Raw genomic sequence first — 14,963 nt, 5'->3', positions numbered from 1 at the left:
AAATGAGATAGCTGCGTTTACTTGCACCAGGTTTGCTGAGGTGGGGATGGTGATGGGGTGCTCCCCAGTGTGCTCGGGAGCCTGCCCAGGGCTGCCAGGGAAACTCCTGCTCTGCGGAGACTTCAGTGCTAAAGCCTCCTGTTAAATGGAGGAAAGTAAAGACCAGTTAAAAGCAAAATTATGTTGAGTCTTGCTGACATTGTGAACTGGCTGGTTTGGGGCTTTGCAGAGGAGACTGGTTGGAACACAAGCAAGGAAGAGTGTTGGTGCTGATGGCACGGTGCTGATGTACACGGCTGGTGTAACCGTTGGCTGCGAGGTCCCTCTGCTCTTGTGACATTGTCATGTTCACCACTACAAATCTGCTCCCCGAGACCTGTATTTAAGGGCTGAATAAATGCATATTTCAGCTACCTAATAAAAGCCAGGGCATTTTTTTGTTGTTGTTAAAAATACTTTTCTTTGCTAACACTTGGCAGCTATTGCAGTCCGGCAGAAAGCCTTAAAGGGGAGACATGTTTAGGCTGAACTGAAGGCTCTGGAAAGTTATCCTGATGATTTTTATCCTTTTATTTTACTGTTGCTATTCGTTAAAAATGTGTTTTCCATGAGAACTTCATTGATGGTCTGTGCTGACAGAAATCTGTGCTCAGCGATGTGGGGCAGCATGGGGTGGTTGCTGCTGGGTGCTGCTTGTGATTTATTTCATCTTCCATGCTGCAAGACGCGTGTGTCCCCAGAGCCCCCGCATCTCCCGTGGGGCTGGTGTCAGCTTCCCAAAAATCAACAGGCAGTGGATCAGGCACTGGTTTATAAGTGTGTCACGAAATGGCGAGGGAGAGACGAGGTACAGATTTTTTTATTGCTTATTTTTCTGTTTCTGTCTGCCTGAATTCCAGCAGGGACACCATCCTCGTTCCCAACAGTGCCCGCGACACCTCCTGAAGCTCTTGCATGGGGCAGGGACATGAGGGTGAAATGTGTGGTCTGTAATGCCTTGGTGTCTTGAAGAATTTGATTTATGTAAATGCTATGGAAGTCATTATCTTGGGTTTTATTATTATTTATTATTAAATGGTGAAATGTAATCTAACTGGATACATAACACAAGTGTAAAAAACAAAATGAAGTTTGTAGGAATATTAATGAAGAAAAAATGCTGCAGTTAATTAGGAAGGGGAGAAGGCATGTGAGTGGCAGCTTCCAGTGATTCCCTGTAGTTTCTTTTTTCCACTTGTGGTTAACTTAAACAATGTAAAATTCATAATTTACTGATATCCGTTATTTGGAGTTGCTGGGGTGAGGTGGGGGCAGTGGGACACTGTTTGCCCCCAGTGGGCAGCAGCAGTGCCCCAGGGTCGCACCGGGCCGGCAATGCTGGCAGCCTGTGCATCACAAGCTTGTCTCCGTACACGTGTGGCTGGAGTAAGGCCACCCTCCTGGTGTCACTGGGTGCTGTGACCATGCGCTCAGTGCCGTGCTCCTCAGCTTCGGTGTTTTGTAATTGTAATGGGGATATTCAGCTGTGACTGGCCGCTGCGTGTGTGTGAAATCCTTTTGCTTAATGGAAATTCAGCAGTTGTTGTCAATATTTATTCTTGTCCGCTGCTGTTTAATCAACACCTTATCACGTTGTCCGCTGCTTTCCCTCTGCGAGCAGGGACTCTGCCGTGGGTGTCGTGGCTGCCGGGCTCTGTGGGGCTGTATAGGCTTAGCACCCTGCCGTCCCCAGGCTGCCGTCAGACCTGAGCACTCGCACCCCGTGGCTGCGGGAGGGGTCCACCTCGACTACTGCAGCTCTGTGCTTGGTTTGTAGGTTGGATTCTACCTTACTTATAAATTTCTTTAGTTATTTTGAGGCTAGTATTATAAAGCTCGAGCCGGCAGCAACCCCCTCACCACCATGGCCGCTGGAAGCAGGAGGTGGGACTGGTGGGGAGGGGTAATTAGGCTGTCACTCAGCGTGATGTTTAGGGACAAATTTCCAGACCAGAGAAGTGTGCTTTGGCAGATCAAAGCATGGCGGTGGTAACTGGGGAAACAGATGAGGTCTGAAGGGCAGCTTGAGCTGCTGACGAGGGGAGAGGACCATCCATCACTGCTGGCCTCTGTGCCTGCAGTCCTTTGTAGAGGACTGCGCATCACTGGGCTGCTCGCTGTACTCAAGAGGAAAATGTGTATTTCAAGGCGGGGGGGCGGGGAGGGCGCATTTGTTTCTCCTGATTCTCATATATTGGTCGTAGGCAGCTGGACCAGCACACTTGCTTGCAGGGTAGCCCGACCACGATGGTGCCAGGAATGCAGTTATCCTATGTAGAAAGAGCCTGTTGGGGTGCAGGGACTCCTTGTCCAGCATGTCTTGGGCTGGGTCTTGAAACAGGCTGGGCATCAGCATTGTGTAGTTCCTCACCCATCCCGGTCCTGCCTCTGATTGCTGCCTGGCTTCAGAGCCCTAAGCCCAGCCGCTGGCTCACTGGGATTACAGTTTGTGTGCTTCAAGTCAGTAAAATAAGTCCAGTAACTCTTTTTGTTCAATATGAAAAAAAATTTGTCTGAATGTATGCTTGGCAGGCCAGCTACTACAACAAAGCAAGTGCAAACAGTTTATTTTTAAAAAGCAAACCATAGCTTACGTGTAGTTAAATGTTTTCCTGTAGAACACATGAGCATCGGTATAAATAGTTTTACCATTTACAGGCAATATTCGGATTTTACGTAACAGCCATCTTCCTGCTTGGGTTTTAACACGCCGAGCTCTCTGCTGTCAGAAGGAATTTATACTCCCTAAAAGAGGGAGGTGTTTCCATGTTTGTTTTGGATCAAAACTCTGTAATCTGTTACAGCTGCGCTGTTCAGCATGGCTGCTGGTTTCCTGGCTCTGGCTGTTGTGGAGGCGAGTAGGTCGGGTACCGGCAGAGCCCCTGGCCGAGAGGAGCATCCTCAGCTGCGGCTGCTGCCATTCTGCATTGTGGCACATTGGGAATACCCAAAAGTGATTGATTTAATTATGTTTAATTACTATTTCATTAATAATTGTTCAATAGCGATGGGGCGGTAAATGTTCATGCAGTACAGTTGGGATGTGCAGCACTCACAGGAGTGTCTGCTGGCCACAGAAGCTTTTTCTTTTATTTTTAAAAGGTAGCCTGAAAATATTAGCCGATTATTATGTCTGATCTTGAAAAGCAGGACTGAGTAACTCCAATGGCACAGAAATGCTTTGCTGAGTCCACCATAACATTGCAGGTGGTTAAAGGCCATGGTAGCTGCTGAAGTCCGTCAGCAAAGATTACAGCCTTCTTCTGGTTGATGCTTTTATGTTTAAAATCCAGTTTCTTTGCATCCTGTGACATGGAGGTTGTCTCATTGATTTAATGGTGGTGACAATGACAGTAATGCTGCGTGCAAGATCCTGTATTTAACCATAATTTCACAAGGCCACCTGAGGAAAAAATGTTTGCTCAAAACCCGGAGCAACTCCATGGGGCTGGTATTTCTTTCACTTCAGTTTTATTTTGAAATAAGCGAGAGCAGAGTTTGGCTGCAGTTCGTGTTTTCCTGTGGCACTGGAGGGCTGGTTTTACCTGTCACACACGAGGTGCCCCATGGACACCTCCACCGAGGCAGGGGTCTGGCACCGGCTGTGGGCTGCGCAGAGGCCAGCCCGCATGGGCACCCCGCTTTTCTTTCCTGCATCTCTGTTGCTAAGCAACAGTTTTTAATTGGAGAATTAATTTGGTTCCAGGACATCCTGAGCAGCAGTGCATGCTAAAAATTTCAATTGAAAGGTTTGTTGTGGTTTGGACTGGGCTGACCACTAAATGAATGGCAGATGCTCTCTTCAAACCAAGGCAGAATCATAGAATCTCAGAACGGTTTGGGTTGGAAGGGACCATAAAGACCATCCAGTTCCAACCCCCTGCCATGGGCAGGGACAACTGCCACTAGACCAGGTTGCTCCAAGCCCCATCCAACCTGGCCTTGAACACCTCCAGGGATGGGACATCCACAACTCCCTGGGCTCCAGCCCTCTGATCATCTTCGTGGCCTCCTTTGGACCTGCTCCAACAGGTCCATGTCCTTCTGATGTTGGGGACCCCAAAGCTGGACACAGCAGTGCAGAGGGCTCTCACCAGAGTGGAGTAGAAGAGCAGAATCCCCCTTCAACCTCCTGTCATGTGTTGTTGCATCAGTCCTGTACTTACTTTGTGTTTATAGGTGACAGGCCCTTTTTAAAAAAATTTTGTTAGCTAAGGGGAGCGAGGGTAGGCAGCTGCAGTCCCAGCGGGGCAGTGCTGCAGGGATGCAGGTGAGTGTCTCAGCTCTGAAGCCGTGGTTAGGCGAGCGTGCCATCCTAGCACCGGTGCCTGTTGGTGTCCCCTCTGTGCCGCGCAGGGCTCCACACTCCTCACTGGGGCTCTGCCGGCAACAGGGCCGGGATGGGAACTCGGGAGAGAGCTCCAGGTTTGTTCCAGGGACCTTGGGGAAAGAGCCAGGGTTTGTTCCAGTAATGTCTCCATGCACAGAGAGTAGCACAGTGGTGGTCTTGGTTCTCCTCTGCCCCTGGACTTCTACGGTGACATTTTAATGGTGCAGTGTTGGTGGATTGATGAAGAACCAGAAGCTTTCCCCTTCTGCTTTTGTGAGCAGTAGTTCTTGTATAAACACGCTCAGAGTGGTGGAGCAAGTGGTCGGTAACTCGGGTTGTGCTACCGCAGTGGTATAAAAATAGCATAAATAAACAGACCCAGCAGGCTGGCGCAGCTTCGTTTTAAGACTTTCCCAGACCAACTGCATTTATGAAACTTCTTCGTACAGATGTATTTACTTCAGATACGCAGAGGGTGGTCAATGCTGCCCAACTCCAGCAGCACAGAGAGAAGCTCCGTGTGGAGTCAGGTGAAGCGAGTGGTCGGTGCCGTTCTCGGGCTGGGCAGGGTCAATGGCACACACGGGCTTGCTGGGTTTGTTTGTTTGTTCTGGTTTTATATTGTTGCAGAAGGATAACCTTAAACAACGATGGTGGGATCACTGTGCTCCGTGTGCACTCTCCGGTGTTTATAAAATGATGGCAGTAACTGTGATCTGATGTTTCCTGACCCTCCCAAATCAACTTTTCTGCAAAGGATTCCCCCTCTCCAGAGTGCAGGCTTGCCCAGCACTATCAGTCAGTCTATCACTGGTAACATTGCAAATAGAAATGCAAACGCAATGTCGCCTCTCAGCCACTCTCCCATGGATTTGGTTGCAACCATGCGGTGCCAAGCGGTGTCCCCCCATGGCAGTGTCAAGCAGTTTTCCCCCGTGGTAGTGCATACCCTGTCCAAGTCCAGAACCCCTCTGGGTACTAGAGAGAACACTGACAACGGTTATACATGATGTTACTGCAAACAGCATCCTTGTAGAAATAACCAAATAACAGGGAAAGCCCTGCTTTGGGGAACCTCAGCCTGAAATTCAGGGGTTACTGGAGGCAGCAGATGTGGTGGGCTCCCCAGGGCTCCTTCTGGGAGAGGAGGGTCCATGTTGGGTGTTGCAGTGGGATGCTCTGGGTCCTCCCTGCCTTCCTGCACCCTGCGAGGACTCAGTGTGGAAAACCTCCCATAGCCTGCTTGCAGAGTTTCTGAGGACTTCAGCAGTGCCCCCGCACAGGGGCTCCTCTGGGACCCTGCAGGTCCCTGGTGCAGGCACTGTGGTGTCCTGATGGGTTTTGCCTGGAGGAGTAATGATCTTGCAAGAGCAATTTGCTAATTAGACCTTATTTATCGCATCACCAGGCTGTGCTTTCCAAGAAAGTTTTAGGCTGGAGCCAAGTCCACTGGGGTGATGAGTTTGCTGTTCTTCCTTTGTGTGACACATTAGATGATGTTTCTAAGGAGAGGTATTGAAAAGTAATTATTTTGAATTTGAATTGGCTTAAAGTTTATGTGGGTACTGAAGCTGGAGATGTTTGCAAGTTCTTAAAACAGCTTTGAAGACCTGATAGCAACTACTCAAACTCAAACTACTCAGGGACCTGCTTTTTAGACCTCGGTGTAGATGCTTGCATGAAGTGTCTGTACTTTCACCTGAGTGTGACTGAGGTAGGGGTTCACATGCACTTTACCGGAGCGGAGGCAAAAACCAGCAGCCATGTGCTGGAGATGCCTGGGCCCCAGGTGCAGGAGTTGGACCCAGTGCCACTCCAAGATCTTCTCTGCAGATTGTGTGGTTGGACAAGAACAATTTGGATGCCATTAATTTGTAAACCCACCCGGTGTCAGCAGTGAGGTTGCTCCTGTGATCGCTGCTGCTCCAGTGGGTGCGGGGAAGGCTAGCGTCTGGCCTTTAAAAGAGTGTTTGCAGGGTAGGGAGAGTTTTGGCCAAAGCCGTGGGCTGCGCCGTAACAGTGGCCGAGTGTCAGGGCTGTTGCAGCACCACGACGTGTGTCTCAGGCTGCCGGCAGGTCACGCTCCTCTGCTGGGCGGCAGCACTCCTGCACAGAGGGCTCCGCAGCACTCTAAGCTCAAATTGTCTGCATGTTAATTAGTTATTGACTTCTGCTGATATTTCCATTAAATATCCCCTCAAGGAAAAAGTAAAATTATTAGTACCCATATTACCTCAGCCTAACTGTAGTGATTAAAGGAGTTTACAATCTCAGAAGTGAAGCCCAAGAATACTTTTTCACTATTAAACATGCAATCGGTGTATTTTCTAGAAGGAAATTATTTTTGGAGAGCAAGAATTGCTGTTATATTTCTAACAACTAGTGTGGGATCCAAAAACCAGGATGTGCTGCACTTCACAGAAAAATGGTGTTGTAGAGAAGAACATGGGAGCAACCTCACAGAAGTGACCTCATTTCTTGCTCATAATATCTCAGTGTATCATCAAAATCCAACAGGTTTGTCAGGTGAGCCAAATCTTGTAGAAATGCTTATGCTGTGTTTTCAGAATGCAGAATTTCTGGGGTGTTTTTTCCAAGACAGAATTGACTATGGTTCCCTTTTTGTCTGGGTTTTGCATGTTTCCTCTTCCATGATTCTGAAAATATCCACACCTCCCACTTTGTGGGGAATAAAGCCGAACTGCATAGCTGGGAGATGCTGCTGGTGGTCTGTGGGGGTACCTGTCCCTGCTCCCCTGAAGGCATTGGGAAGAAAAACTCCCGACCTGACCTTTGATCACCAAACCTTGATGAACCCCACGCTGCTCCTCGGTGAGGCATTGCAGGAGATGGGACACCACTGGGGTCAGGCACGGGTATTCAGGCTGCAGCCAGGGCATTCTGATCCCATGACCACAGCAGACTGGTCTTTACAGCATTTTTGAGCAATGAAAGTGAAATGTACAGAATAGGAAATAAATTTGTGTATTAAAAACTAAGACAAAAATTGAGACCCAGCATGAGTTTAAAAGATTTACTTCTGGAAAGAGAGTAAAAGGAAATGTGTCCTTGCCCCCATATTTCAAATACGACTTAAAAGTCTGTCTTTGTGTAGTAGCTGCTGTCAGCTAAAAAGATTACTCTTCCTACTGGTATTTTAATGATAATTCAAACAAAAACCTGCACGTCTAAAATGTGTCTGCCCCAATAAGTAATGATTTTCCTCTAAGAGAATATGAAAAATAAAGTAAGAAACACACATTTCCCTGTGGTTCAGAAGTAATAACGTCACACAGAAAGGTTTCCCCCTTCACTCCGTCCCTTTCGTGTCGCAGTGGTTTCCCAACTACAAAGGCAGGTGCTGTTGTCCGGCGCTCAGGGGAGGCAGGGTGCGTGCTGAGAGGCAGCGCTGCTCGTTGCCACCTGTCTAGGGAAATAAATAGAAAACGCAAAGATAAGAGGCATTTTCTGTCAACGAATGAACAAACAAAGTAAATATTTTCCTACAGACACGTTTTAATTAATATCTATTTCCAACTTAAAACTCCTCAGCGCAATAATCTGACTGGCAGTTTTTACAAAAAAGCAGTAATCTTCATGAAAATTTCAGGCTTTGGTGTGTAGTTCATAACAAAAAAATGAGATCAGCAATAACCAATTTTTTAAGGTATTCAGCGCTCTGTATGGTTTGGGGTTTATTTTTTATTTCTTAGGGAGCTGTGTGAGCGTGAAGAAGCCGTGTTTGATGGCTTCCATGTAGCATCCTGGTGTCCCCGGCCCTTCGGGGCCGCTCCCCCCTAATCCGCTTCTCCTGCAGCATGGCAGCCCCCCTCTTCTGCAGGGACTGCTGCTCCCAGGTTGGCTTTTTTCCCTTACCCAGCTGCCAGGAGTTTGGCCAGGGTGCAGATCCAGCCTCCCCGGCGCAGCGCTGGGTGCCGATGCCGCCTGGCAGCGTTGGCACAGCCATTGGCGTGTGTGCTGAGCGCCCGTGAAACCAGAGGCAGGTCTGCCAGCGTCCGAGTGGCAGACGAGGACCTCCAGGCATTTGGGGTGGAGGTGCAGTGTGTCCCCGCGGCGGGGGCACGTGGGCTGCAGCAGCGCCGCGCCGCTCACCGGGGTGAGAAGGGCTCTTGGGGACACTGCTGGGAGGAGGAACGGCGTAGAAGGCAACAAACGTCTTTTCTTGGCACTGCCCTTGCAAGCCTCATCATTACATGAGGTTGCACGGTGTTTAGATTGGGCAGGTATTCAGAGGTAGGCCTGATCCAGTGGGTGGTAAGGGCAGATGGATTGACAAAGCCCTCAGGGTGATGGTGGGCCTGTGGCCCCCCCACCCCATCCTTCCTGCCTCCCAAAACAGTGCTGAGGAGGCTAATGCCAGACCCACGGCAGGCACCGTGGGAGGGGGGAGGATGGGCATCTTCTGGGGACTCACACAGGTCCCTGATGGGTAAGTGCCACCCACTCGTCCCTAACCCTGTTTTTTGCCAAGGCTAGACAGCTTAAAATACTGCAGACATCACGCTGCCCTGATTTAATGACAGTCGGGCTGGCTGTTTAGTTCAGCCTGGGCTCTCTGCCTGCGCGTTGTTGATATGATAGCTGGAGAAAAACATCATGTGAGAGCGGCCCGCGCGGCCCCCGCTCCGGCATTCCTGCTGGGAGGAGGCCGAGCCGCCTGGCTGACGGGCCGAGCTCGTCCTCTCCTTCCTCGCTCCGCAGGACGAGTTTCTGAGCAGGACGTGCACCAGGGCTGGTCACAGCGCGGGGTGGCGTCCTGGCGGTGACACTGCTGTCGGGAGGGTGGTACCACTCATGTCACCCCCCCTTAGTGTCACGCTGGGCACCTCGTGTTTCCCTCCTGGCTGTGCCCGTGGGGGTGGCTCTGTCCTGCTTGGCTTGAGGGACCGAGATCTGCGGGTGGCTTCTGCTGAGGAGTGTGCCCAAGGAGCCTCAGGAACATTTTTAATAAGTTTTAGCCCAGCAGGATCCTGGTAAAACCCCACCACTGTGCTCATACAGCATTTCGGGACTCTGCCAGCGTGCTCAACTTCCACTTCTCTGAATTTACCCACGTATAGCATTCTTTTTTTTTAATGACTGAAAAAACAGCAAAGGATTCAGAAGAGGTTCAGAGAGATTAAAATCTGCCTTAAACTTTGTTGACTGAAGTTAGCAGAATCTAGTGAAAAGGTAATTAAGGAGCTAGTTGTTCACAGTATAAAGGAGATGAATGCAGTCTGTGTGCCTCATCGAGATTTTTGACAGTGGTTTTCAGCCTGTGTTTTCTGACTCCTGCACACTCTGTGTACCATTTCTGAAGGTCCATTTCCCAAACAGTTAAGTCTGCATTTCTTTTGGAAAATTTGCTAGGATCTGAAAATTCACAAAGGTTGAAAGTTAAATGCTGCACTAGGTTCCAAAGCAACATACAAACAAGAAAGATGTAAACTTTTTGATAGTAGCTCATGATAACTATGCATAAACACAGTTTACCTGCGGATGTGGTATATTCTTGTAGTCTTTAACTCAGAGTGAATTGTCGCCCTTAGAGATCAGCTGCTAAGGGAAGAGAGATGATGGCCTTGATGGGGAAACAAGGGAAGGGGCTCCTCGTTTCCCAGGATCCTGAGGGCATTGCATTAGATCACTGGCTTGATTTCTTCTGGCCTTAAAGCATTTGAGTCTATGAGGTCGATTGAGCAGTCATGATCCAGTCTCTGGATCCACTCTGGAGAGGTGTGGAGCAGCCTAAACCCCACCACTGGAATTAGGACGTTGAGTTTAATCTGCATTTCGGAATCAGGTTTGTTAATTGCTCCTCTCTGATTGCAGCAACACATGTAGTTTCATGTTACTCATTTAGCAGTAATTAAGTCTGATTTTTACACTGTGCTAATGTAAGATATAATCTTCCAGGCAGCTAGTAAATGTGTAATTTTGCCCCATGTTACTGAGTGGTAGCAACAATTAACATGGGTTTTAGGATCAAGAAAAAAATTGACATAAATGAAGCTGTTCCAACGTGCTTGCCTTTTACCTACCGTTTCATATAATTGTGAAGTGCTTTGAGGGGGGTGAGATGCTGTAATGAGGTTGGTTTATTTGTGCAGAATGGCTTAAATACTGAGCTGTGTTGCCAGTAAGGTATTTAAGGAAAGAACTGAGGGTCATTTTGTCCAAGCGCATCCCCACAGGCTGAAAGCGTGCTTTCCCCCCAAGCCTATGGACAAGCCGGGTGGGAGATATCCTGTGCGTGGTTCCAGCTGGTCCACCCTGGGCTGCGCTGGCCCTGCTTGGGTCTGGATGCTGCGCAGGGCTGTTGGGCACTGGCTTTGGTCCCCAGGGACATGGTTGGGCACAGCCCCGCCAGTGGCCACCCACCACTCTCTCAGTGCAACGCTGGAGGTGTCTTGGGGAGCTCCCGCGAGCGAAGCAGCAACCAGCAGATGCATACAGGCATGTATGTATAGGTGTATATACACACACACGTATAAAATTCACACTCCATAAACACCGATTCCTGTTGCCACCATCAATTTGTCTTTTCTACTTATGAATCGTTGTTAATGTTTGTTACTGAAGTAATCCTTATTTGCAGTAGGAAATCCTTATTCTAAGTATTTGCAGTAGGAAACTCCGTTCCCCTGTAAAAATATTTTCTCAGGCCGCACATGATGTTTTCCCCTGTCTTTATCTGTAGGATAGGTGTTGTGCTTTTAGCTTTTGTGCATTTTCTGTCCCCTGTCTTGATTGCTTTCCAACATTTGGAGCTGTGTTACTTGGGAGATTTTCTTGCAAGTGACTTCAGTGGTCCTTTCCGTGCATCAGCCTTGCCGAGGACAGCCTGTAGACCCCTATGTTGAGGGGGAGGTGACGGCCCCTGCCAAAGGACATTAGGGAGTCCTCCTGCATGCCACAACCAGAAGTCCGAGGTCTGCAGCCCCAGGGCCAGCAAGTCGACAATCACGGCATGACTGTGTCTTCTCCTCTGCAGACAGGCAGCAGTCACTCCACTCTTCTGTTCTCTCTGGAGGTGGACGGGATCGTGTGATGGGACATGCATTTTGTTCAAGGAAATGTCCTCAGGGATTATGAGCGGATGCTCTGAAAGATGAACTTTCTTTGCCGTTCATTAGAGTAGTGGTCTGCATGTACATGGGACTTTGTATAATCTTGGTGTGTAGCCTGGAGATGTCCACAAAACTATATGTATTTTTCTTTCTATCAGGTATATCTCTTATGCAAGGCTCACTCAGATGTCAGTTGACTCACTAGGAAAATGAGTTTTAAGGAATTTGGACTGCCAGCAGGAGAGATGGATTGGGACGGGAGCAGCAGCAAACCGTTTATCCCAGCCTTAAGGGGAGACAAAAATCATCGTACAAATTAGATTTCTGGCAGATCTTATAACAAGAATACATTTTAAATTTCGAGCAAAATTGCAGTATAAGGTCAAACTATATTGAATTAATTTGTTTTCTGATAAAAATGATTTCTTACTTAAATTAAGGCTGTCTTTAGGCTGTCTTTTGCCTTGTCATTGTTCCTGTTTGGATTTATTTCAAAGATGAATGAGTAAAAGAAAAAAAATGTAATTTAAGGAATCTGTTTTTTTCCAGAAAAGGAATCAGTTCTCCTTTTTTAGTTGGTTTTTTTTTTCCTTATTATTATAATCCCTTTAGTGAAAGTATGGGGTCCAGTGTTACTATTCTAAAGAGCAATTAGTTTGTAAAGCTTTCGTATTAATGAATGTGCATTTTATGAAGTCTCATGGCATGCGAGATGACAGCTCACGTGCCATGAGAGGAGGGGAATCTCTTCCACAAGAGAGGGGGGTTTCTCTTGCCCAACCCCCCTCTGTCGTGTGCCGCGGCTGGGCAGGCAGTGCCCTTCGCTCAAGCTCTGTCTTTCATTTTAGAGGTTTTTACAGCGGAGTCTCAGGGGGAGACTTAGCGCTAGTTTTCAGAAGCCCTCTTCATGCCCAACTCCCTGTGCCCCAGCCACTGGTCAAGTGCCCAGTGCTGCCCAGCACCAGCCGCCCCGCTCCCTGCCGGGAGCCTGCAGGTGGGGGCACTTGCAGCTGGAAACCACATTAGGAGAGATCCCCAAGCAGGGATGTCTTATCTCTTAGGGGTGGAGCACCTCTGCTGTAAGGACAGGCTGAGAGAGTTGGGGTTATTCAGCCTGGAGAAGAGAAGGCTCCAGGGAGACCTTAGAGCCCCTTCCAGTCCCTAAAGGGGCTACAGGAAAGATGGGGAGGGACTCTTTATCAGGGAGAGTAGCAGTGGGATGAGGGGGAACGGTTTTAAACTGAAAGAGGGGAGATTTAGATTTGATATTAGGAAGAAATTCTTGACTGTGAGGATGGTGAGACACTGGCCCAGGTTGCCCAGAGAAGCTGTGGCTGCCCCATCCCTGGAGGTGTTCAAGGCCAGGCTGGATGGGGCTTTGAGCAACTTGGTCTAGTGGGAGGTGTCCCTGCCCATGGCAGGGTGGGTTGGACTAGATGGTCTTTAATGTCTTCTCCAACCCAAACCAATCTATGATTCTGTGTGAAGCTGGATTACTGGGTAACAAGGAGGTACAGTGGGGTTTGGATACAAGTACTACATAGAATTATTTTTTACTATTTCTTCATGTGAATAGTTGTCAAATTGATGAATGTCCTTTCATCCAAATAAAATCAGTGCATGAAATTTATTGTTTACCACATCTGAGTGTAATGAAAAATTTAGAAGCAAGTCAATTCTGATTTTCTTGTTTGGTTTACATAATTGTATCAAAAATGCGTCATGTATAAGAGGTTTTCTTCAAAGATGTTGTGTTCCGCGTCTAGTGAAAGCACCGAGCTGGTGCTGTTTTCCTGGTAATAATGCTACTTTGACCACACGTCTTGCTGTGCGCTCGATGCGTATTGTGCACAGCAGAAAGAGAAGTGAGCCTTGATCAGAGTAGCATGTGAGCTTTTGTAGGCTCAGCGCTGCAGCCGGACCGTGTTTCTTTTGCTGGGTTTCCGGCTCCGCAGCTACCAGCATCCTGGAGGCGGCTCTGTGGGCTGGGGGAGCCATGCTGGACCCCGTGGGCTGAGCTTTCACTCAGCAAAGACCTGTGCCCACAGGGATCAGGCATACTGTACTTTCAGAACAACTGATGCTTGCTCACCTTCAGCAACTTTTAAAAGAAACAGTATATTTTTTAGAGTTGTACTGCAGGAATACGTAGTTTAGAAAAGCAAAGCAAGAAGCTGATGCTAGAATTGCCAAGTTGCTCTGGTCAGTTTGTGATAGCCTAGAGAAGTAGCCGGGGGCTTTCCTTCTAGATCAGCAGCGTGTTGTGCTTGCTTTAGGCGATGACATAAGGATGAAGATACGCCTATAGCTTCTAAGCCAATTGTGTCAATTCTCTTCTTCAGGGTCGATGTTCAAGGGAAAACTGCAAATATCTTCACCCACCACCACACTTAAAAACGCAGCTGGAGATAAATGGACGCAATAACCTGATTCAGCAGAAGAATATGGCCATGCTGGCCCAGCAGATGCAGCTTGCCAATGCCATGATGCCTGGTGCCCCGTTGCAGCCTGTGGTACGTGCACTTTTGGTTTTGATCAATGAGTATGATGAGTTGCAGTTGAAGCAAGTTAGGGGGTGTGCTTACATGCCTGTAAAATCCCACAAACATTGGGTGCTGGTGGAGAAATCAAATACAATGAAATGCTGGTCTGTATGTCTTTGCTTAATTTTCCCTTGCCTGAAGTAATACTGTTAATTTAATTAATTTTGTTAATCATTTATTAATTTAATTCCTTTTTTGCAACTTATTTCTTAAAATTAAGAAAGTGAATGATCTGCCTGGAATTTTTGTAAATAGGCGTTTCCTTTGCAATTTCACATGTTCTAGGAGATTCCTGGGTTTGAGAATATTCCCACTGGATGTTTTCCATTCACTCAGGGGAACCTTCTCAGGGAATTACTTGCACTTTGTCAGGCAGAGCAGAAAGCTTGTCCTGGGTGATGTATGGTGCATGTCAGTCTGACCTGCACGATCACAGCTCAGCTTGGCAGAAGGAGAGGTACAGATACTCATAATTTCTACAAAAATCTAAGGGGTGCGGGAAGGAGAATCTGTCAGAAATCTCTCATCTGGTCACAGTAAAATGTGATCATATATTACCTCATACCTGTTTCTGTTATACCTTAGTAAGTAAGCGCAGTGCAGTGTTCCACGAAGCCAAATGCCGTGGCTGAATTTCTCGCTCTGCAGTAATCCCTCCTTTCAGCAAATGTCAAGATGATTGGCATCCACCCGCCATGCACCTACGCCTTTGGGAGCTGAACACCCTGTGCCAGATCCCTCTCTAATGCAATCCAGAGAGGTCATTCGAGCTAACCTATGGATAAATTTGGCCCAGAACCCTTTCGATATAAATTTCTAGCTCAGACATTAGAGGGTACTGATTAATGTATGAGCGAGACTGGCATTGATTAATATATGAGCAAGGCTGGTATAGTCTAAATAAAAAGGCAAACAATGCTCCCCTGGCTCCCCTCTCTTTCAATGGGTAAAATGGCAGCAAAGGAAAAAATAAGTTGA

The 14,963-nt window shown here is 47.9% G+C and overlaps 1 protein-coding gene across 10 annotated transcripts in view; it reads left to right on the top strand.

Moving 5' to 3' along the window:
- The window catches only part of MBNL1 (muscleblind like splicing regulator 1), a 78,028-nt gene that overhangs the window by 34,647 nt on the left and 28,418 nt on the right, over positions 1-14,963 (top strand). For all 10 annotated transcript variants that reach the window (XM_074153438.1, XM_074153433.1, XM_074153432.1 and 7 more), the window contains exon 2: positions 13,785-13,955. In XM_074153438.1, coding sequence (XP_074009539.1) covers positions 13,785-13,955 — 171 coding nt within the window. The remainder of the gene's footprint in view (positions 1-13,784; positions 13,956-14,963) is intronic.

The sequence above is a fragment of the Numenius arquata genome, chromosome 9, assembly GCF_964106895.1.
Source record: "Numenius arquata chromosome 9, bNumArq3.hap1.1, whole genome shotgun sequence".
In the NCBI taxonomy this organism is placed as follows: domain Eukaryota; kingdom Metazoa; phylum Chordata; class Aves; order Charadriiformes; family Scolopacidae; genus Numenius; species Numenius arquata.
This window is presented reverse-complemented; position numbering and strand designations above follow the sequence as displayed.